This window comes from Cylas formicarius, unplaced genomic scaffold (assembly GCF_029955315.1).
Source record: "Cylas formicarius isolate icCylForm1 unplaced genomic scaffold, icCylForm1.1 PGA_scaffold_2__14_contigs__length_35257938, whole genome shotgun sequence".
NCBI lineage: Eukaryota > Metazoa > Arthropoda > Insecta > Coleoptera > Brentidae > Cylas > Cylas formicarius.
Genome location: NW_026844319.1, coordinates 9,476,518 through 9,501,974, shown reverse-complemented (window position 1 = coordinate 9,501,974; position 25,457 = coordinate 9,476,518). Strand labels below are relative to the sequence as shown.

General features: G+C 39.9%; 1 protein-coding gene across 1 annotated transcript; it reads left to right on the top strand.

Moving 5' to 3' along the window:
• The first annotated feature begins 11,197 nt into the window (after positions 1–11,197).
• Positions 11,198–21,173, top strand: LOC132698617 (ATP-dependent DNA helicase pif1-like). Its single transcript, XM_060664810.1, has 4 exons — positions 11,198–13,033; positions 13,093–13,440; positions 18,686–18,828; positions 21,110–21,173. The coding sequence occupies exons 1-4, from the start codon at positions 11,198–11,200 to the stop codon at positions 21,171–21,173; spliced, it is 2,391 nt and encodes a 796-aa protein (XP_060520793.1).
• The last annotated feature ends 4,284 nt before the right edge of the window (positions 21,174–25,457 follow it).

The following is a 25,457-nucleotide window of genomic DNA, read 5'->3' as shown; positions in this document are numbered from 1 at the left end:
TATATCAGATAAATTGACAGTTGTACTAACTACTTGTTGATTTCAAAACCTGACAAGTTCGATTAAGATAAGAGGCAGTATATTATTTAATGTGTTTCTGATAATGTGTTGTTAATTTTAATTAAAAATTGTAAATAATTGTTAAGAAAAGTTAAGTTTTTTTTGGCATTTGCAATAAATTTTTAATTTCAGTGTTATTAAATTGTTTTTTTTTACTTCATTTTATTAAGATTATTTCATAGATATAAAATAATTTTCTGAAATGTAATAAATTAATTATTACTTATTGTTTAATTATGCATTAATTTCTAATGATGTAAAAATGTAATATAAATAAAAAAGTCTTCCACCCCTTCCGGCTCTTCTTCCACCTCTTCCGGCTCTTGTTCCACCTCTTCCATTCCGGCCACCACTTCGTTGTCCTCTTTCCCCTCTCTTATACCAAATTCCTCCCTCTACTTTTTCGTTTCCTTTTTTTTTAATTGTTCAATTTCTACTTGTTGGATATTTGGATATTTTTTTTTAAATCTTCAATTTTATCTAGACGTTAAATAAAAGACAGTATATATAGTAAATAGAATATCGTCATTATATCTGGGCTTATTTCGCATAAAAAATTGTTATGCAGAAGTAAAAAGTTTCTTGCCATATCTCTTATTTATCTCGAAAAGTAATGGGAAGAATTTTATTAGTAGTTATTTAAAGTAATTGTTATTGTATATATATTTTAGTAATAATAAACTCTTAATTTTTGCAATTTTTTGATTTTACTACTAATTAAATCTAAAAAATTAATTGTTGGTTTCTTAATTAAACTTACCATTCATTTCCCTGTCTTTATTTTTTTCTTGTACATCAATAGGTGGAAGATCTGTAATATTATTTTTATGAATTTTTTATTATTTAGAAATTTTTGAAAAAATATGTGTGTCTATATTAATTGAATTTACATTTAAATGAAAATTTAGAAAAGTGCTATTGTAGGTTATTTAATTTTCAATTAATATGATATTTACTTATTGTTTAATCATGAGGTTATTATTTTTCAATATTTTTTAAATGAATTAAGTTGACGTTTTTTAAAACTATTTTGTTGAATTATTTTTTTGTTGATAAGATATTTTTATTAAAATTGTAATACTTTAGCAATTTTCTTTTGAGTAATTTATCCAAGTGTTTAAGAAAATAAATAAAAAATAATACGGTAAATACGGTATTTTTATAATAAAATAATATATACTTATCATTTAAATTATCTTCTATTTCAATGGTCGGAATTGTCATGTTTTTGGATTGTTTAAATCTGTAGATAGCGATATTAATATGTCAAGATTCAAAATTCTGTTGTCTCAATATTTTAGTAACAAATTTTACGAATAACACATTACAAAAATTTGTATATTAGATTTGTTCAGGCAGAATTTGTCGATTATTGATTATTAAACGTGAAAACTAGCTATTTATAAAAAACATTTTAAAATACCGAAGTAAATTATGATGACATAAGTAGTCGTAAATGCTCGATGTTATTAGGTATATTCAATTTCACAAATTCGTAATATTTTCTAAGGAAATGTTTCATAAACAATAAAAAAATTCTTACCTCTTTGACACGATTTTTATAAATGTAGCCAATTTCGGTTTCACGGCCACACTAGACCTAATGTTGTATCCTTTGGTTCATTTGCCCGCGGAGAGTTCTTGGAACGAATCCGCCGACAAGGTCAACACGTTGAGACAATATTACAGATTTCGGTTGTTATCGGATATTCCGAGGACAAAGGGCGGTCGTTATTGGAATGTCTTGGATTTGGTAGGTAAATTGCGTTTACAATACATCATCGACGCCGCCGTCAAAATCGAGTACAACGACGTTTCTTGGGAGGAAAAAAATCAAAAGGTATTACGATCCGATACCTACGATAGTTTGAAAAGGTTCTTGGAAATGCGGACGGCGGAAATAAACGAGGGAAATTAAGGTCTAGCTCGCGTACGTCCCGGTCGCATCATCATCTTACCGGCTACGATTCCCGGTACCAGGCGGTACTACCACAACGGTTATCTAGACAGTTTGGCTTTGTGCGCGAAATTGAGAAGAGTTCCCACTTACCTTCTTACGTTCACATCAAACAAAAATTGGCAAGAGGTAATCGACGAGATGAACCGCCGCGACAAATCCGTGTCCGACATAGGAAACTTTCCGGAGGTTTTGTGTCGCGTATTCGAACAAAAATTGAATGCCTTGATGGGAGATTTGACCGAGCGTCAAATCTTAGGGAAAATCGAAGGATACGTTGTCAGGGTAGAATTCCAAAAACGCGGCGCTCCGCACGCGCATATCCTTCTCTATTTGTCCAGAGAAGACGTTCCCGTTTCGGGAGAGGATGTGGATAGGGTCATTTGGGCGAGATGGCCCGAACCTTCGGACGGTAACGGTTTCGAATCGCTTCGTCACTTGGTCAACACGTTCATGATACATAACAAGTGCGATATCGAACCGGAAAACGTCGAACAGGAAATCGACGACAATGACGAGGAGGAGGAACAAGAGGGGGAGATAGGTGTCGAAAATTCTAGGGTCAGAAGACCGTCTTGCTGGACCGTTGTCGATCGATGCCGGTGGAAATATCCGAAACAGCAAATATCGAGCACCGTTTTTAAGATCGAGAAGCAAATTCTTTACAGACGTCCTCCGGGTGTTTGCTTTTTTAACAGGCAACAAAATCGTTTCGTCGGCAACGAATTTGGAACTTTGCGTCGGAAACCCGATCCAGGTGTGTCGATACATTAACGCCTACGTCAATAAGGGGTTAGACGTAGCGAACATCCAATGCGTTGAGATGCAAGTGAATACGACCACCGGTACGATCGATTGGAACGAGGCGGCGGCATTCCTTAAAATGAGATATATCGGACCGCACGAGGCGGTCTATCGCATCTTGGGAAATGGCATGTTCCATATCAGTCACACGATCGAAAAGTTGCCCGTGCATTTGGAAGGAGAGGCTTGTGAAATTTACAGGGAAGGGGACGAGGTGGCCGTAGTCGAAAGGGGCGAGCGTTCTAAGCTCGTCGCTTGGTTCGAATTGAACGCGGCGGAGGAGGCGACGGGTCGGCGACGGTTCTACGTCGACATCGTCGAAACGCACTCTTGGCGGCAAGGTCGTTGGGTCGCCAAGTCGCGACCCACCAGTTCTATAGGTCGTATGAGTCCGGTTTATCCGAGTCCGGGGAATATGGAGCGCTACTATCTACGAATGATTTTGGGCAACGTGACAGGTTTGATTTCGTTCGTGGACGCGAAAACCGTAAACGGCGTTTTATGTCCTTCGTATCAGGCCGCTTGCGTAGCGTTAAAATTGATCCCGGACGACGACGAAGAGGCGGACAAGATTTTAGATTGGATAGCGGATCGTCTTCGTCATCCGTTTTATTTAAGGGAAGCGTTCGCTCTAATTCTCTTGTACAATCCGTCGAAGAATCCCCGAACTTTATTTAAGAGATGGTGCAGGCGTATGTCCGCGGACGTGCTTAGGATTCATATCGATTTAATCAGAGATATCGACGAAGAGGGCGCGGGCGACTTAAACGAAAGGATGCACGTGCTCCGTACGTGTCGGTATACGGTCCTTTGGAGTTTCGTAGATCGATTTCTGGTCGAATGCTCCACTTCGATGGAAAAAATTAATCTTCCTCGGGATTGGATTTCCGATTGGGTTTACGACGAGGAGGCGGAACAACTTTTGGACGAGGAAGAGGTTACGTTCGAGGAATTCGCTTTCGTTCCGAGACCGAATCAAAATTTGCATCTGATCGATCTCAACGATCAACAGCTGGGATTCGTTTACGAGGTTTTACAGTCTGTATGCAATCGTAACGGTATCGTTTTCGTTTTGACCGGCGAAGGAGGCACCGGCAAAACCGCGACCGTCAACGTTATTTTGGAAGTGGCGGAACTTCGCGCGTTACCGTACGTATCCGCGGCTTTTACGGGGATCGCGGCCACGTTAATCCGGAACGCGGCTACGATTCATTCTTCTTTCGGCATTCCTAGAGAAAGAGGCGTAGACGATACGCCGGTTTCTAATTTGGTGGGCGAGTCGGAGGCGGCCGACGATATTCGAAATGCGAGACTCGTCGTGTTAGACGAGGTGTTTATGTTGGCGTCGTGGATGTTGGAAATGATCGATGCCGTGTGTCGGGAATACGGTCAATCGCGACGGCCGTTCGGTGGGAAAACCGTTATTCTTTGCGGCGATCCCAAGCAGTTGCTTCCCGTTGTCAAGTGTAGGCGAGCGGGAATGACGTCCATCGTTTCGCATCCGGCATGGAGTACTTTTCAACTGTGCACGTTAACGGAAAACATGCGTGTTCATCCGCAAGAAGTGGAATGGTCGAATTTCATCAGGAGAGTAGGCGACGGGGAAAGAATCGTTTCGGACAACGGACGCGAACCGATTTCCGATAACCGCCTGTTCGTTCCTTCCAAATTAATTGTCAAATCGCGCGAACAACTCGTCGACTTTGTTTACGGGGACGTCTTCGAATCGAGGCTCGCTCTTCCCGGGACGAACGAGCGATTCTTGGAATTAGCCGAGCGATTGGCCCTCCGGTCGATCCTTTGTCCCGTGAACAGCGAGGTCGAGGAGTTGAACGAAATCATCTCGATCATCGATCATCAGGATCGGAGAGGGTCTTTTTGGCAACCAATTCCTACGATAGACAGAGTAACGAGGATGGGGCCGACGATCACGAAATCGCCAATCCCCTCGCGACGGGAGTCACCAGTGAAATTATCGAAAGTTTAGATTTGTCGGGACTACCGCCACATCGGTTGACTTTGAAGATCGGTTCGGTGGTAGTCCTTTTGGTAAATCTTAACGTGCGGAGGGGTTTTTGTAACGGACAGAGAATGATCGTTTTGGAGATGGGCGATGACGTGATAGTCGGCCGCATCGTTTCCGGTCAATTTCAGGGCCGTAAATGTGTCATTATCAGAAAACAATTCGTTTTAGAGGAAAAAGAAACGCCATTGCTACCGGGCGGCGGCACATTTTATAGAAAACAATTTCCGATCAAGTTGGCGCACGCAATTACTATCAACAAAGCGCAAGGACAGACTCTTTCGCGAGTCGGTTTGTGTCTCAACGTCCCTTGTTTTGCTCACGGTCAATTGTACGTCGCTTTGTCCAGAGTGCGTACTTGGCAGGATATTCGCATTTTTGTAAAGGAAAGTCGTAGACAGGGTCGTTTCTTTAAAGACGGTCGCAAAAATAATCCAGTTTTCACGCAGAATATCGTTTATAGGGTGTTTTTAGATAAAATCTTCAATTGAATTCGAAAATTTGCCACTTTTTACATTTTCGTTTCCATTTTACGACCCCATTTTCGTTCCGATTTTACGACACAACGATGACAGTTCACCGATAATAACTTGTAACCGAGGGCGACTTTTTACCGACGACGTCCTTTACCCAATATAGCCTTTTCACCCGATCGTGACTTTTTACCCAATTATGACGTTTACTCGATCACGACTTTTACCAAATAAAAATATTACATTTTCCAAATTTTTATTAAGTACACGAGTTCCAAGATTTCCTGCCGCCGGTACGAACGATAACTTTTTCCCGATTAAAACTCTAACCCGACAAAGACGTTCACCCGATTGAGACTTTTACCCGATTTTGACTTTAATCCCATCACGAGGATCGAAATTCGTTACGTTCGATACCGCGGACAATCGAACGATAGAGAAAAATACGACGATAACCCGATTCGCGACACACTATCTCATAACGTAACTAATCCTTTTTTTTTAAATGTTTCAGATCTACGAGACGTTCACAACCGGCCAAGGATTTTTTATTATCAATACTAATTTGTTATATTTCAGGCGACCTTCAAGGTTCTTTTTAGAACCGCCAAATCGTTTTTTAAATAATTCGTTTTCGATAATAAATAAAAATGAAATAAATTTATTTTATCTTTCCCATTCCTTTTTCCTTTAACGTCGAATGAAACGTTTCGAGACGAACGTTTCAAAAATACGTAATCACATATCTTAACATTTTTATTTCAATTTCAAAACGTTCTGAATCATGGTGATGTTCAATTCTAAATTTTGATCGGTTTTTTTATTAGTTTTAATTAGATATCAAACCGCCACCGAAGAGGTTCACGGTCTAGGCAATACGTCACTTTGGTCCATTTTGGTTAGTTTCGGTTATCGCTTTGGTGATGCCAACCACCAAAGAGGCGGTTTACCGTTTAGACGGTCTATATACTTCACTTTGGTCCATTTTGGTTAGCTTCGGTTATGGAAGCGGTCTATATATAGAGACCACCCATATATGGGGCGGTCTGTATATAAAGGCGATCTGTACATGGAGGCGGTCTATAAATGGACTCGGTCTATATATGCAGGCGGTCTATGTATGGAGCCGGTCCGCATATGGAAGCGGTTTACATATAGAGGCGGTCTGTATATGGAGGTGGTTCATATACGAAGGCGGTCTGCATTTAGAGACCGTCCGTATATAATGGCGGTCTGTATATGGAGGCGGTTCGTATACGAAGGCGGTCTGTATATTGAAGCGGTTTGTATATCAAGGCGATCCGTATACAAAGGCGGACTGTATTTGGAAGCGGTCCGTATATAAAGCCGGTCCGCATATGGAAGCGGTTTACACATAGAGGCGGTCTGTATATGGAGGCGGTCCGTATACAAAGGCGGTCTGTATTTAGAGACGTTCCGTATATAATGGCGGTCTGTATATGGAGGTGGTCCGTATATGGAGGCGATCAATATATGGAAGCGGTCTGTATATCGAGGCGGTCCGTATACGAAGACGGTCTGTATTTGGAGGCGGTCCGTATATAAAGGCGTTCCGTATATGAAGGCGATCCCTATATGGAAGCGGTCCGTATAGAGAGGCGGTCTGTATATGGAGGCGGTTCGTATACAAAGGCGGTCTGTATTTAGAGACGTTCCGTATATAATGGCGGTCTGTATATGAAGGTGGTCCGTATATGGAGGCGATCAATATATGGAAGCGGTCTGTATATCAAGGCGGTCCGTATATAAAGGCGTTCCATATATGGAGGCGATCCCTATATGGAAGCGGTCCGTATATGGAGGCGGTCCGTATACGAAGGCGGTCTGTATTTAGAGACGGTCCGTATATAATGGCGGTCCGCATATGGAGGTGATCCGTATATGGAGGCGATCAGTATATGGAGGCGGTCCGTATATCGAGGCGGTCCGTATACGAAAAAATCATGTGCGGGTTGCGTAACTCTGTTTTTACACCATCACACGTACTCCGATAAGATAGTTTGCTTCTAATCACATACAGGGTGTCTCATTTTCTTTACATTGGTTCTATGTGTTACGTTATTATATCGTTTGTTTCGAGCGAACGATATTTTCGTTTTCGTTTTTTTTTTATTTCCTTCTTTAAATTTAAATTGTATACAGAACGTCGCGATATCGTTCTGTTATTTTGACGGTTCTTATTAAATTTTAAATGTTCTAATTTTTTTTTAACGTTTTTCTTTAAATATGTGTCGATTTATGCGTTCTTACACATTTTATCGTATAATTTATTCGCGTTTTTCTTTTTTTTATTCAGAAGTTTCTAGTCGAAAATAATAATGGAAAGCGAACAAATTAGAAGCGATCGATACGGACGGTATCGAGTGGCGGCCGGCGACGGGAATTGCTTGTTTCGTTCTATTGCCGTGGGATTGCACGGTAACGACCGGCAACATTTCCAGGTAAGATCGAACGCGGTCGCGGCGGCGGAAAACAATTGGAACGATCTAGCGGTTTGGACCGATTTTACAAATTTTGATGATTACAAAAATGTCATGTCAAAAAACGGCGAATGGGGTTCCGCCATGGAAGTTTTCGCACTTTCTTCGTTTTATAATAGGAGGTTTTTGATCATCGAAAATGGAAAAATTCTCTTAGATCAGGGAAGAATGTGTATATTTTGTATTATTTTGCTTATAGTGATATTACTTATGGAGCTTGTTTGTTGTTAGACTTCGCTTTTCTAACAATTCTTTTGAAAATTTTATGTCGAAGGCGCCGATCAAAGGACCACAGGTGTGAGTGATATGAATGTGATTGGGTAAGGTTCATTAGCGAAAAATTAATTTGATTTGTTTTTTGGTGCACGTGAGGAAATAAATTAGTAGAAATTCATTTTTGTTAATGTTTGCTTATTTGTTATATGCTATGTTATATCAGATAAATTGACAGTTGTACTAACTACTTGTTGATTTCAAAACCTGACAAGTTCGATTAAGATAAGAGGCAGTATATTATTTAATGTGTTTCTGATAATGTGTTGTTAATTTTAATTAAAAATTGTAAATAATTGTTAAGAAAAGTTAAGTTTTTTTTGGCATTTGCAATAAATTTTTAATTTCAGTGTTATTAAATTGTTTTTTTTTACTTCATTTTATTAAGATTATTTCATAGATATAAAATAATTTTCTGAAATGTAATAAATTAATTATTACTTATTGTTTAATTATGCATTAATTTCTAATGATGTAAAAATGTAATATAAATAAAAAAGTCTTCCACCCCTTCCGGCTCTTCTTCCACCTCTTCCGGCTCTTGTTCCACCTCTTCCATTCCGGCCACCACTTCGTTGTCCTCTTTCCCCTCTCTTATACCAAATTCCTCCCTCTACTTTTTCGTTTCCTTTTTTTTTAATTGTTCAATTTCTACTTGTTGGATATTTGGATATTTTTTTTTTAAATCTTCAATTTTATCTAGACGTTAAATAAAAGACAGTATATATAGTAAATAGAATATCGTCATTATATCTGGGCTTATTTCGCATAAAAAATTGTTATGCAGAAGTAAAAAGTTTCTTGCCATATCTCTTATTTATCTCGAAAAGTAATGGGAAGAATTTTATTAGTAGTTATTTAAAGTAATTGTTATTGTATATATATTTTAGTAATAATAAACTCTTAATTTTTGCAATTTTTTGATTTTACTACTAATTAAATCTAAAAAATTAATTATTGGTTTCTTAATTAAACTTACCATTCATTTCCCTGTCTTTATTTTTTTCTTGTACATCAATAGGTGGAAGATCTGTAATATTATTTTTATGAATTTTTTATTATTTAGAAATTTTTGAAAAAATATGTGTGTCTATATTAATTGAATTTACATTTAAATGAAAATTTAGAAAAGTGCTATAGTAGGTTATTTAATTTTCAATTAATATGATATTTACTTATTGTTTAATCATGAGGTTATTATTTTTCAATATTTTTTAAATGAATTAAGTTGACGTTTTTTAAAACTATTTTGTTGAATTATTTTTTTGTTGATAAGATATTTTTATTAAAATTGTAATACTTTAGCAATTTTCTTTTGAGTAATTTATCCAAGTGTTTAAGAAAATAAATAAAAAATAATACGGTAAATACGGTATTTTTATAATAAAATAATATATACTTATCATTTAAATTATCTTCTATTTCAATGGTCGGAATTGTCATGTTTTTGGATTGTTTAAATCTGTAGATAGCGATATTAATATGTCAAGATTCAAAATTCTGTTGTCTCAATATTTTAATAACAAATTTTACGAATAACACATTACAAAAATTTGTATATTAGATTTGTTCAGGCAGAATTTGTCGATTATTGATTATTAAACGTGAAAACTAGCTATTTATAAAAAACATTTTAAAATACCGAAGTAAATTATGATGACATAAGTAGTCGTAAATGCTCGATGTTATTAGGTATATTCAATTTCACAAATTTGTAATATTTTCTAAGGAAATGTTTCATAAACAATAAAAAAATTCTTACCTCTTTGACACGATTTTTATAAATGTAGCCAATTTCGGTTTCACGGCCACACTAGATCTAATGTTGTATCCTTTGGTTCATTTGCACGCGGAGAGTTCTTGGAACGAATCCGCCGACAAGGTCAACACGTTGAGACAATATTACAGATTTCGGTTGTTATCGGATATTCCGAGGACAAAGGGCGGTCGTTATTGGAATGTCTTGGATTTGGTAGGTAAATTGCGTTTACAATACATCATCGACGCCGCCGTCAAAATCGAGTACAACGACGTTTCTTGGGCGGAAAAAAATCAAAAGGTATTACGATCCGATACCTACGATAGTTTGAAAAGGTTCTTGGAAATGCGGACGGCGGAAATAAACGAGGGAAATTAAGGTCTAGCTCGCGTACGTCCCGGTCGCATCATCATCTTACCGGCTACGATTCCTGGTACCAGGCGGTACTACCACAACGGTTATCTAGACAGTTTGGCTTTGTGCGCGAAATTGAGAAGAGTTCCCACTTACCTTCTCACGTTCACATCAAACAAAAATTGGCAAGAGGTAATCGACGAGATGAACCGCCGCGACAAATCCGTGTCCGACATAGGAAACTTTCCGGAGGTTTTGTGTCGCGTATTCGAACAAAAATTGAATGCCTTGATGGGAGATTTGACCGAGCGTCAAATCTTAGGGAAAATCGAAGGATACGTTGTCAGGGTAGAATTCCAAAAACGCGGCGCTCCGCACGCGTATATCCTTCTCTATTTGTCCAGAGAAGACGTTCCCGTTTCGGGAGAGGATGTGGATAGGGTCATTTGGGCGAGATGGCCCGAACCTTCGGACGGTAACGGTTTCGAATCGCTTCGTCACTTGGTCAACACGTTCATGATACATAACAAGTGCGATATCGAACCGGAAAACGTCGAACAGGAAATCGACGACAATGACGAGGAGGAGGAACAAGAGGGGGAGATAGGTGTCGAAAATTCTAGGGTCAGAAGACCGTCTTGCTGGACCGTTGTCGATCGATGCCGGTGGAAATATCCGAAACAGCAAATATCGAGCACCGTTTTTAAGATCGAGAAGCAAATTCTTTACAGACGTCCTCCGGGTGTTTGCTTTTTTAACAGGCAACAAAATCGTTTCGTCGGCAACGAATTTGGAACTTTGCGTCGGAAACCCGATCCAGGTGTGTCGATACATTAACGCCTACGTCAATAAGGGGTTAGACGTAGCGAACATCCAATGCGTTGAGATGCAAGTGAATACGACCACCGGTACGATCGATTGGAACGAGGCGGCGGCATTCCTTAAAATGAGATATATCGGACCGCACGAGGCGATCGCATCTTGGGAAATGGCATGTTCCATATCAGTCACACGATCGAAAAGTTGCCCGTGCATTTGGAAGGAGAGGCTTGTGAAATTTACAGGGAAGGGGACGAGGTGGCCGTAGTCGAAAGGGGCGAGCGTTCTAAGCTCGTCGCTTGGTTCGAATTGAACGCGGCGGAGGAGGCGACGGGTCGGCGACGGTTCTACGTCGACATCGTCGAAACGCACTCTTGGCGGCAAGGTCGTTGGGTCGCCAAGTCGCGACCCACCAGTTCTATAGGTCGTATGAGTCCGGTTTATCCGAGTCCGGGGAATATGGAGCGCTACTATCTACGAATGATTTTGGGCAACGTGACAGGTTTGATTTCGTTCCTGGACGCGAAAACCGTAAACGGCGTTTTATGTCCTTCGTATCAGGCCGCTTGCGTAGCGTTAAAATTGATCCCGGACGACGACGAAGAGGCGGACAAGATTTTAGATTGGATAGCGGATCGTCTTCGTCATCCGTTTTATTTAAGGGAAGCGTTCGCTCTAATTCTCTTGTACAATCCGTCGAAGAATCCCCGAACTTTATTTAAGAGATGGTGCAGGCGTATGTCCGCGGACGTGCTTAGGATTCATATCGATTTAATCAGAGATATCGACGAAGAGGGCGCGGGCGACTTAAACGAAAGGATGCACGTGCTCCGTACGTGTCGGTATACGGTCCTTTGGAGTTTCGTAGATCGATTTCTGGTCGAATGCTCCACTTCGATGGAAAAAATTAATCTTCCTCGGGATTGGATTTCCGATTGGGTTTACGACAAGGAGGCGGAACAACTTTTGGACGAGGAAGAGGTTACGTTCGAGGAATTCGCTTTCGTTCCGAGACCGAATCAAAATTTGCATCTGATCGATCTCAACGATCAACAGCTGGGATTCGTTTACGAGGTTTTACAGTCTGTATGCAATCGTAACGGTATCGTTTTCGTTTTGACCGGCGAAGGGGGCATCGGCAAAACCGCGACCGTCAACGTTATTTTGGAAGTGGCGGAACTTCGCGCGTTACCGTACGTATCCGCGGCTTTTACGGGAATCGCGGCCACGTTAATCCGGAACGCGGCTACGATTCATTCTTCTTTCGGCATTCCTAGAGAAAGAGGCGTAGACGATACGCCGGTTTCTAATTTGGTGGGCGAGTCGGAGGCGGCCGACGATATTCGAAATGCGAGACTCGTCGTGTTAGACGAGGTGTTTATGTTGGCGTCGTGGATGTTGGAAATGATCGATGCCGTGTGTCGGGAATACGGTCAATCGCGACGGCCGTTCGGTGGGAAAACCGTTATTCTTAGCGGCGATCCCAAGCAGTTGCTTCCCGTTGTCAAGTGTAGGCGAGCGGGAATGACGTCCATCGTTTCGCATCCGGCATGGAGTACTTTTCAACTGTGCACGTTAACGGAAAACATGCGTGTTCATCCGCAAGAGGTGGAATGGTCGAATTTCATCAGGAGAGTAGGCGACGGGGAAAGAATCGTTTCGGACAACGGACGCGAACCGATTTCCGATAACTGTCTGTTCGTTTCTTCCAAATTAATTGTCAAATCGCGCGAACAACTCGTCGACTTTGTTTACGGGGACCTCTTCGAATCGATGCTCGCTCTTCCCGGGACGAACGAGCGATTCTTGGAATTAGTTGAGCGATTGGCCCTCCGGTCGATCCTTTGTCCCGTGAACAGCGAGGTCGAGGAGTTGAACAAAATCATCTCGATCATCGATCATCAGGATCGGAGAGGGTCTTTTTGGCAACCAATTCCTACGATAGACAGAGTAACGAGGATGGGGCCGACGATCACGAAATCGCCAATCCCCTCGCGACGGGAGTCACCAGTGAAATTATCGAAAGTTTAGATTTGTCGGGACTACCGCCACATCGGTTGACTTTGAAGATCGGTTCGGTGGTAGTCCTTTTGGTAAATCTTAACGTGCGGAGGGGTTTTTGTAACGGACAGAGAATGATCGTTTTGGAGATGGGCGATGACGTGATAGTCGGCCGCATCGTTTCCGGTCAATTTCAGGGCCGTAAATGTGTCATTATCAGAAAACAATTCGTTTTAGAGGAAAAAGAAACGCCATTGCTACCGGGCGGCGGCACATTTTATAGAAAACAATTTCCGATCAAGTTGGCGCACGCAATTACTATCAACAAAGCGCAAGGACAGACTCTTTCGCGAGTCGGTTTGTGTCTCAACGTCCCTTGTTTTGCTCACGGTCAATTGTACGTCGCTTTGTCCAGAGTGCGTACTTGGCAGGATATTCGCATTTTTGTAAAGGAAAGTCGTAGACAGGGTCGTTTCTTTAAAGACGGTCGCAAAAATAATCCAGTTTTCACGCAGAATATCGTTTATAGGGCGTTTTTAGATAAAATCTTCAATTGAATTCGAAAATTTGCCACTTTTTACATTTTCGTTTCCATTTTACGACCCCATTTTCGTTCCGATTTTACGACACAACGATGACAGTTCACCGATAATAACTTGTAACCGAGGGCGACTTTTTACCGACGACGTCCTTTACCCAATATAGCCTTTTCACCCGATCGTGACTTTTTACCCAATTATGACGTTTACTCGATCACGACTTTTACCAAATAAAAATATTACATTTTCCAAATTTTTATTAAGTACACGAGTTCCAATATTTCCTGCCGCCGGTACGAACGATGACTTTTTCCCGATTAAAACTCTAACCCGACAAAGACGTTCACCCGATTGAGACTTTTACCCGATTTTGACTTTAATCCCATCACGAGGGTCGAAATTGTTCGTTACGTTCGATACCGCGGACAATCGAACGATAGAGAAAAATACGACGATAACCCGATTCGCGACACACTATCTCATAACGTAACTAAACCTTTTTTTTAAATGTTTCAGATCTACGAGACGTTCACAACCGGCCAAGGATTTTTTATTATCAATACTAATTTGTTATATTTCAGGCGACCTTCAAGGTTCTTTTTAGAACCGCCAAATCGTTTTTTAAAGAATTCGTTTTCGATAATAAATAAAAATGAAATAAATTTATTTTCCCTTTCCCATTCCTTTTTCCTTTAACGTCGAACGAAACGTTTCGAGACGAACGTTTCAAAAATACGTAATCACATATCTTAACATTTTCATTTCAATTTCAAAACGTTCTGAATCATGGTGATGTTCAATTCTAAATTTTGATCGGTTTTTTTATTAGTTTTAATTAGATATCAAACCGCCACCGAAGAGGTTCACGGTCTAGGCAATACGTCACTTTGGTCCATTTTGGTTAGTTTCGGTTATCGCTTTGGTGATGCCAACCACCAAAGAGGCGGTTTACCGTTTAGACGGTCTATATACTTCACTTTGGTCCATTTTGGTTAGCTTCGGTTATGGAAGCGGTCTATATATAGAGACGACCCATATATGGGGCGGTCTGTATATAAAGGCGATCTGTACATGGAGGCGGTCTATAAATGGACTCGGTCTATATATGCAGGCGGTCTATATATGGAGCCGGTCCGCATATGGAAGCGGTTTACATATAGAGGTCGTCTGTATATGGAGGTGGTTCATATACGAAGGCGGTCTGCATTTAGAGACCGTCCGTATATAATGGCGGTCTGTATATGGAGGCGGTTCGTATACGAAGGCGGTCTGTATATTGAAGCGGTTTGTATATCAAGGCGGTCCGTATACAAAGGCGGACTGTATTTGGAAGCGGTCCGTATATAAAGTCGGTCCGCATATGGAAGCGGTTTACAAATAGAGGCGGTCTGTATATGGAGGCGGTCCGTATACAAAGGCGGTCTGTATTTAGAGACTTTCCGTATATAATGGCGGTCTGTATATGGAGGTGGTCCGTATATGGAGGCGATCAATATATGGAAGCGGTCTGTATATCGAGGCGGTCCGTATACGAAGACGGTCTGTATTTGGAGGCGGTCCGTATATAAAGGCGTTCCGTATATGAAGGCGATCCCTATATGGAAGCGGTCCGTATAGAGAGGCGGTCTGTATATGGAGGCGGTTCGTATACAAAGGCGGTCTGTATTTAGAGACGTTCCGTATATAATGGCGGTCTGTATATGAAGGTGGTCCGTATATGGAGGCGATCAATATATGGAAGCGGTCTGTATATCAAGGCGGCCCGTATATAAAGGCGTTCCATATATGGAGGCGATCCCTATATGGAAGCGGTCCGTATATGGAGGGGGTCCGTATACGAAGGCGGTCTGTATTTAGAGACGGTCCGTATATAATGGCGGTCCGCATATGGAGGTGATCCGTATATGGAGGCGATCAGTATATGGAGGCGGTCCGTATATCGAGGCAGTCCGTATACGAAGGCGGTCTGTATTTGGAGGCGGTCCGTATATAAAGGCGTTCCGTATATGGAGGCGATCCCTATATGGAAGCGGTCCGTATATGGAGGCGGTCCGTATACGAAGGCGGTCTGTATTTGGAGACGGTCCGTATATAATAGCGGTCCGTATATGGAGGTGATCCGTATATGGAGGCGATCAGTACATGGAGGCGTTCTGTATATCAAGGCGGTCCGTATACGAAGGCGGTCTGTATTTGGAGGCGGTCCGTATATAAAGGCGTTCCGTATATGGAGCCGGTCCGCATACGGAGGCGGCCCGTATACCGAGGCGATCCATATACGAAGGCGGTCCGCATACGGAGGCGGTCCGCATACAAAGGCGATCCGTATACGCAAATTCGAGGTGAAACCGCGAAAGGCTCATTAAATCAGTTATGGTTCCTTAGATCGTACCCACAATTACTTGGATAACTGTGGTAATTCTAGAGCTAATACATGCAAACAGAGGTCCGACCGGAGACGGAAGGAGTGCTTTTATTAGATCAAAACCAATCGGTGGCGGGTTCGCGCCCGACATCGTTCAACTTGGTGACTCTGAATAACTTTACGCTGATCGCACGGTCTCGCACCGGCGACGCATCTTTCAAATGTCTGCCTTATCAACTGTCGATGGTAGGTTCTGCGCCTACCATGGTCGTAACGGGTAACGGGGAATCAGGGTTCGATTCCGGAGAGGGAGCCTGAGAAACGGCTACCATATCCAAGGAGGGCAGCAGGCGCGCAAATTACCCACTCCCAGCACGGGGAGGTAGTGACGAAAAATAACGATACGGGACTCATCCGAGGCCCCGTAATCGGAATGAGTACACTCTAAACCCTTTAACGCGAGGATCCTGCCGGTGGACTTAGCCCGTTCACGCGGGCGGTCCAACTCAATCCTGCCGCGTGCGGTGAGTGTCGAGGTGGGCCGGCACGTTTACTTTGAACAAGTGCTTAAAGCAGGCTAAAACTTCGCCTGAATACTGTGTGCATGGAATAAGGGAATAGGACCTAGGTTCTATTTTGTTGGTTTTCGGAACCCCGAGGTAATGATTAATAGGAACGGATGGGTGCATTCGTATTGCGACGTTAGAGGTGAAATTCTTGGATCGTCGCAAGACGGACAGAAGCGAAAGCATTTGCCAAAAACGTTTTCATTGATCAAAAACGAAAGTTAGAGGTTCGAAGGCGATCAGATACCGCCCTAGTCCCCGCATAAAAGCGGCGCGCGGGGGGCGGAGTTACCGCCTCCGAAAGAACTTTTTTCCGGAAAATGGCGGAAACGATGTCGGATCCGGGTAAAACGGGGTCGGAAACCGTCCCCTTTGGGACGAAAATTCGCTCCGTTTCTCGCTACGACGAACCGTTTCCGAGATACGGCGGTTTTTTGGGAAATTTTCAAAATTTTCAAATCGTCGTATTTCGAAAACGGTGCGTCGGAGGCGAAAAATAAGCGAATTTTCGTACCGGCCTCGGCGCCATTAATTAGGGGGACCGGCCGACTCGGCGTGTGGAATCGACTGACAAAGTCTCAACCCCCCCCCCTCCAAATTTTACCCACTCGGATTTTGTAATTTATGAAAAAAAAAATCTGATAAAATGCCTTCTAAGGGTAAACGGGGGTGAGAAGCGACCCCTAAAGGGCGAAAATTTCGTGCGTTTTTCGATCCGACGAGCCGTTTTCGAGATTTCGACATTTTCGAAAAATTTTCGAAAAAGGGCCGTATCTCGGAAACGATGCGTCGGAGGCGAAAAATAAGCGAATTTTCGTACCGACCTCGGCCTTATTGATTAGGAGGACCGACCGACTCGGCGTGGGGAATCGACTGACAAAGTCTCAACCCCCCCCTCCAAATTTTACCCCCTCGAATTTTGTAATTTTTGACAAAAAAAATCGGAGAAAATGTCTTCTAAGAGTAAAGGGGGGTGAGAAGCGAACCCTTTTGGGTGAAAATTTTGTCCTTTTTTTGATTGGACGAACCGTTTTCGAGTTATGGCCATTTTAAAATCGAAAAAAAAAAATACGAATCTCAGTAAGGGTGCGTCGGAGGCGAAAAATAAGCGAATTTTCGTACCGATCTCTTTATAATGCGCGTGGAGTGGTGCGGATTCGTAACCACTATAGCCTGGTAGGTTTCCGACGTTCCTCCTATCCATTCAAGTTTTAAATTTTAAATCGAGGTAGGCTCGCAATACTCTATACGATGCCGGCGGGGGTATCAAAATCAAGAAAATGGGGAAACCGATACCGGATTCCCGTAAAATGGGGTGGTAAAGCGTCCCCTATAGGGCAAAAAATTGCTCGGTTTTTCCAAAAAACGAACCGTTTTCGAGTTATGGCCATTTTAAAATTGAAAAAAAAAAATTCGAAAAAGGGCCGTATTTCGGTAAGGGTGCGTCGGAGGCGAAAAATAAGCGAATTTTCGTACCGAGTTTCTTAAAGAGCGCGTAGAGTGGTGCGGTTTCGTAAACACTATATCTTGCTAGGTTTCCGACGTTCCTTCTATCCATTTAAGTTTTAAATTTTAAATCGAGCTAGGCTCCTAAGACTATACGATGCCGGCTTGAATAAACGAAAATTTAATAATATTGTAGATATATCACTCTGGAGTTTTGGACCGGTGAATATATCGTTGAGGGAAGGCTGGTTGGGAAGTTGTGCGGAACAGTTAAAAACCACCCTTAGTTTACTGGTTAAACTTTCCGGCCTTAAAACACAATGGTGGGATAGATAATAACAGTGAGGGGACTGAACGAATCGTCTGGAATAGATTCCATGTGGTTAAGCGTAATAAATTCGTTCATGAAATCGCGATATTGCGAGTAAATCTCAGGCTGCTTCTTAAGTCTCCGCTCAAGGGAATAAAACCTCTGTAAAGCCAGAGATCGGATATTTGGGAAGATAGGGGCTTCTTCCTTAAAAGGTAAGTCGACGATGAACCGACCAGACGGCTGGTCTCGCCGGTGTGTGCTGACAAATGTTTGTTCCGCCTTAATGTCATCGGGAGATAGACGAGGTGCATCAGGAAGTGTCTTTAATTCCCAGAATTTGTCCAATTGTTGATCAAGGGAAACCGTGTCCTCAAGATGACAAAGCAACGTAGCGAGTGCAGGCGCTTTGAAATGATTTATTTTCCCCATAAGGACATAGCCGAAGAATATATTAATTGCGTCGGGCTGGTCTTTAGATCCAGGGATGCGTCCGTCCAACAGAATTTTAGAAAAGACGTCGGCACCCAGAAAGAGGTCTATAGGTCCCCTGCGGGAAAATTGGTCATCGGCCAAGTGTAAACTAGTTAAGCGGGACCAGTGACTATGTTTAACATCCAAAGCAGGCTGGTCTTCGCAATTTTTTTTCAGAATTAAAGCGTCAGTGGTTAAAACATGATGAGTTTTATACATCGGTCTAAAAAATATAGTTACTCTACCTAAATCAGCTTGCGAATGCATGGCGCCTAAGCCGTTTATACGAACCTCTAGGGGAGACGGTCGTAAGCCTAACCGGCTAACTGTTTTTTGAGTTATGAATGACGACATACTTCCTGAATCGAGTAAGCATCGTATCGGCTGGTAGATTCCGCGACCGTCGAGTATTTCGAGAAAAGCAGTGGAAAGTAAAACGCTTGAATTTGCTGAAGAAAAACCTGCAGTTACGGTTAATGGATTTATGTGGTCAGAGAGCTTAAGCGAATCATTGTTAGCGGGGGGTGACTGAAAGTGAAGTAATGTGTGATGTTTTTTGTGGCACATATGACAACTCCACGTAGAGGTACAGGTACTAAAACGGTGAGAGCCTAAACAATTTACGCACATTTTTCCCCTCTTAACCAGATTGTAGCGCTCTGCGGGAGATTTTTCCAAAAACTCGCTGCATTTATAAATAAATTGAGAATTTTTACAAACAGGACATTTTGGTGGATTTTCAGTTTGAGCCAGCATTGCTGTAGAGTTGGAGAAAGTTGGCTTTTTGAGAAAAATTTGCTTTGTTTTAGTTTGAAAATTAATATTGTCCAACGCCAGACAATTTTTACTTAAAAATTGCTTTAATTTAGCATAACTTGAAATAGTACTGTCGTTGTGATGAAGTTCAAATCGTGTAACTAGAGAAACCGTGAGTCTTTTCAGCATCATTTGAACAAGTATAAAGTCCCAGTGTTCCGTGGGTAACCCTAGTTTTTGCAAAGCTGCGACATTTTTTGAAAACGTATCTAATAAAGAGCGTAACTCTTTTGAATTATCTGAGGTAAGTTTGGGTGAGCATTCGAGGTTATTCCATAAATTTGAAGCAATAACTCTCACATTATTGAACCTTTCTTTTAGTAAATCGTAAGCAATTGTGTAATTATCTGCTGTGATATCCAAATGGTCGACAGCGTCCCGAGCGACACCTTTCAAGCAAGAAACTAATAGGTTAAATTTGTCAATCGCTTTTAAGTGGGGGACCGTATGAACACGCGCATCAAATTGATCGAGAAAACTCCGAAACTCGGTAACTTCTCCGCTAAATGTCGGTAACTCAGGCTTGGGTAAATTTAAATATGCAGAGATGGGCAATTGTTCACCCGGTATAGCCACAGATTGCGTCGTCGGCTTCATTAAACGTTGCGTATAAATAGCTTGAATTCTATAATATTAAATATCGAATTTTTTTCGAAAATCATCCTCAATCTTGAATAGTTCATCCGCATTTTGCTTATCACATATGATTGATATAATTTTATTGTGAAGTTTATAAAAATTTGTTCGAGTTTCCTCAAGTTCTTTATACATAGCTTCAAGAATGGGATAAAAACTTTCATCTTCGGCATTAACTTTCAGAGCAACATCGTATATTTCGTTCAATTTATGAATTTCAGTCGACCGGAGTACTTTATTCTTTTTATAATCACCCATTTTTTTTTCTTTTCGGTGAGTAAAAAGTAAACGGTTCAAACCTAATAAAAACTGGTCAAACTCTTCACACACTAATATTAAATTATGTGCCCTGCTCTACTTACCTGACTAAAAATTAAATTATCTAAAATGAACAACTGCGTATTGTATGGACGAAAGGTACATAAAACGGAATGCGAAGGTCATCAATTTTTTTGTTTTGCTCAAGAATTAGATCTTGACAGAAAATGTTTAAATCCAATTTCAAGTAACTTAATTAAAATTGTGCCCTCTCCGTGGTAATAATCGAAATCAAAATAATGCGGATTGAAATAATGAATTTATTTTAATTTCTGTAAGAGAGAAATGTTTTCCGTTGCGTAGCTAAGGCTAAAAACTGCCGAATCCGGCTCGAAGGACCAAATAATTTCTTTTCGCGGAATAACCACCGATATGAAAAGAAAATGGGCGGCGCGCTCGGAAGAGCTTTAAAGTGGACTGTAGGCTTTAAAAATTTAGAAATACTACCGATCGCCAAACGGGCCGCTAAAGAACTTTAAGGTCTCACCTTAAGCGCACGCCTCCGTCTCCTCAGCAGGCCTGCTTCCTCTTTGCTGTAAGTTTTGCTACTCAATTCGCAGAACTTACTGGTGTTACGCCACGGACAACATAAAAACGCACAACGAAAATCTTTAGAATTAAAGTTCCCTTCGCGGAAAACGCGCAACAGATCTCGGTGCTGCCGCACACGGAATGTTAATGCACTCCCGATCGGCTTGACCCAAAAAAAAACTTTAACGGCAATACCGCGGTAAAAAATGTTCCAGCAACTTAAATTTTTATTTGAGTACGCACAAAATTATTTGTCCCAAAAACCCGACTAAACATAAGAAAACTTTCTCTCTTTGCAAATTACCAAAAAATAAAATAATAAAAAAAATTATATATATATATATATACAAGGACAGACGTGCGATCTGTAGAAAAAGGTATTGTCTTTCGCATGTTAATATTGCACAAAAACAAGGCCATTGAAGAAAAATAACTTGTGTGAACTTGCATAGTTGAGGCACTTTTCTTCTCTTGTCTTCTTTTTTTGTTTGCTAATTAGGTAGTCTTATTTGTGTATGAATTTCATACTTGTTATTCCAGGCTGCCTGTAGATATTTACCAGACCGCAAAGGTTTCAAAAATACCATTGATGATGGAAAAAGGAACCCTTCCTGTCGAATATAAAGGCAAATCGATAAACGAAATGGACATTGATATTGACTATCCCGAAGAAAATGAACCTAAAGGTAGTCATAGAAAAAGTTTTCTGTTTACTACTAGTTTGCCATTTTATATCTAAATGGTTTCAGAGTCCTCGTCACCAAATTCGCCCACACAAGACAATGAAATATTGTTTGTGTGGAAAAAAGAAAATATTGAAGCGAATAAAGATAATAATATTTTTGACCAACCAATTCCTGAAAACATTAAGAAGAACGAAGATCAAGAAACTGCTGATATAGGTAATTCTCTATGTTTTTATTACTTTTACTCAGTTATACTGCAATAGGCATGGTTCATTAGAATAAGAGGTAAAAATAAACCGATGCGAGTTAACGAAAATTTAGGTCAGATTTGTTTTTATTAAATTTATTTTGTTACTGTGGTGTTAAAAAACTAATAATACTAGTGCGAATATAAGTAAAACAGTTGTGTGTTTTTGACAAAACACTGTTTCTTTCAGATAAGCCAAAAGTCTCCAAAGTTGTAAATAAGCGATGTAAGTGACAAATACTAATTTATAAAATAACGACAAACACACCTTAACTAATTTTTCGAACACGTTTTATGAAAAATATTTTTTATTTTAGTATGGAGCGAGAATGAAGTGAATTGCATCCAGAAGGAGTTTGCACAATACCTCCAAACAAACACTTTCCCACCGTCAGCTAAAATAAGAGAATTTATTACAACCTTTAACTCTAAGAGAAGTGTATCCGTCATAAAATCCAAAATACAACATTTGCTGAAGTTAAGAAAACAGTAAAAGTTTACATTGATTTTGACATCTTGTAACTAATACCTCGATTAATAAAAAAGAGTGTTTTAAATATACTGATCCTTTTTATTTAGGGGACCCAATTATTCCAGTAGCTGACATGGCACACCAAACTGTTACCTTCTTGGAATGCAATTGTTTTTCATGCTTTTCTTTGGGTTGTCGGGGCTCCAAAAGCGACAGTTTTGTTTGTTAACAATACCCCTCTATATGGAAGTGAGCCTCATCACTGAATAAAATGTTGTCCAATCCTCCTTCGTTCCAAAACATATTCATCATTGCCTCACAATAATTTTTTCGTAATTCGTAGTCTGTGGGCTTTAGAAACTGCACCAATTGAATTTTGTAGGGATGGAACCGTAAGTCTTTGCTTAAAATCCGTTGCACACTTGAGCGATGAATATTCAGGGCCTGGTCATGTTTTCGAATTGAGCGCCTCGGATGTTCAGTCGCAGCACGTCCCACAATCTCAATATTCTCTGGCGTTCTGATGGACCTCTGTTGACCGGGACGCTTCTGATTTGCCACTGTACCACTTTGTCTAAATCTTTTAACCTACGATTTCAATAAATTGTTTGACGGAGCATCACGTAAACGCCGATTATTGTAACGGTTACAAAAACGTCGCCGTGCCGCAACATACGAATCGTTCGATTTAAAGAACGCTTCGACCATAAACGCTCGTTGCTCATTTGACCACTGCTCCATGTTGACTGATAACCAGCGCTAACCCCCCCCCAAATATTAAGTTGGATGTACAAGGCGCGTTTAAATAGTGAAATTTACTCTGAGTCACCCGTTATATATATATATATATATATATATATATATATATATATATATATATATATATATATATATACACACTTCGAACATTCGGAGAGCGAGCATTGAAGATGCCAAGTGAGATTTTGGCGAAACGTCTGCAGGATTCCAGTCGGATGCAGGATTTGCAGGATCCCAGTCGGAGTTCAACGAGCGAACGGATGATATCCCGGAATATAGTGTCATCACATTTTTCCATCCGTGAATCAATACGTGAGAATATATATATATATATATATATATATATATATATATATATATATATATATATATATATATATATATATATATATAATATATCGTTGCAATTTATTATTTTCTTTCTAATATAAATTTTATTAGTAGCTGATAAGTATAACAGAAGTTTAGTTCGCTTGTTGTAGAGTCCATTGTATTAGTTATTTGTGTTATACTAGTTTCAAGAACATTTAAGCTGGTGTAAACTTGTTTTTTACCTTAAATTTATACTAAAAGAAAACCTACAGAAAATACATTATTAGGTACCTAAGCAACAGTAGTGGTTTCAAGATTATACTATTTTCCACGATTTTTTTTATTTCAGGTTATTGCAAGGGGTTTGATTAACTTGGTATTGTCATTTTATTTGCAGAACAAAAATATTAAAAACAAATGGATATAAAGATCTTTTTCTTTTACTTCTATTGAGCAAATCGACCAGAGTCACTCGGCCACTTACACAAATAGTTTGACACTTTCTTTATGATCCTGGAGGGTGCCTTAATTAAAAGGGACTGGATAGATCCATCTCCTTCGAGGAGAGCAGAAACAACAATTAAACTTTATTTAAAAATATTCGACCGATCATGAAAAACGGCTTCCCTCGCTTCCCCCGTGGACCATTCGGACCTATCCGGCCACCATACGGGCGTGGACAGGAAAAAACAGCGGGACCGACAATGAATAAACACTTATAACGTTCACTAGACACTTAGAACACTTAATCCATACAATGGAACCAATTTCTAGTATGTTGTGTGGTTATTTTTCTTTGTTTTTATTTATTGTATTATTTTGCTTATAGTGATATTACTTATGGAGCTTGTTTGTTGTTAGACTTCGCTTTTCTAACAATTCTTTTGAAAATTTTATATCGAAGGCGCCGATCAAAGGACCACAGGTGTGAGTGATATGAATGTGATTGGGTAAGGTTTATTAGCGAAAAATTAATTTGATTTGTTTTTTGGTGCACGTGAGGAAATAAATTAGTAGAAATTCATTTTTGTTAATGTTTGCTTATTTGTTATATGCTATGTTATATCAGATAAATTGACAGTTGTACTAACTACTTGTTGATTTCAAAACCTGACAAGTTCGATTAAGATAAGAGGCAATATATTATTTAATGTGTTTCTGATAATGTGTTGTTAATTTTAATTAAAAATTGTAAATAATTGTTAAGAAAAGTTAAGTTTTTTTTGGATTTGCAATAAATTTTTAATTTCAGTGTTATTAAATTGTTTTTTTTTTACTTCATTTTATTAAGATTATTTCATAGATATAAAATAATTTTCTGAAATGTAATAAATTAATTATTACTTATTGTTTAATTATGTATTAATTTCTAATGATGTAAAAATGTAATATAAATAAAAAAGTCTTCCACCCCTTCCGGCTCTTCTTCCACCTCTTCCGGCTCTTGTTCCACCTCTTCCATTCCGGCCACCACTTCGTTGTCCTCTTTCCCCTCTCTTATACCAAATTCCTCCCTCTACTTTTTCGTTTTCTTTTTTTTTTAATTGTTCAATTTCTACTTGTTGGATATTTGGATATTTTTTTTTAAATCTTCAATTTTATCTAGACGTTAAATAAAAAACAGTATATATAGTAAATAGAATATTGTCATTATATCTGGGCTTATTTCGCATAAAAAATTGTTATGCAGAAGTAAAAAGTTACTTGCCATATCTCTTATTTATCTCGAAAAGTAATGGGAAGAATTTTATTAGTAGTTATTTAAAGTAATTGTTATTGTATATATATTTTAGTAATAATAAACTCTTAATTTTTGCAATTTTTTGATTTTACTACTAATTAAATCTAAAAAATTAATTAGTGGTTTCTTAATTAAACTTACCATTCATTTCCCTGTCTTTATTTTTTTCTTGTACATCAATAGGTGGAAGATCTGTAATATTATTTTTATGAATT

Coding starts and splice junctions, on each gene's coding strand:
- LOC132698617 (XM_060664810.1), top strand. CDS start 11,198: ATGTTCCATATCAGTCACACGATCGAAAAGTTGCCCGTGCATTTGGAA. Junction 13,034..13,092: donor CCTCGCGACGGGAGTCACCA/GTGAAATTATCG, acceptor TTGACTTTGAAG/ATCGGTTCGGTGGTAGTCCT. Junction 13,441..18,685: donor TGTACGTCGCTTTGTCCAGA/GTGCGTACTTGG, acceptor TTTCCCCATAAG/GACATAGCCGAAGAATATAT.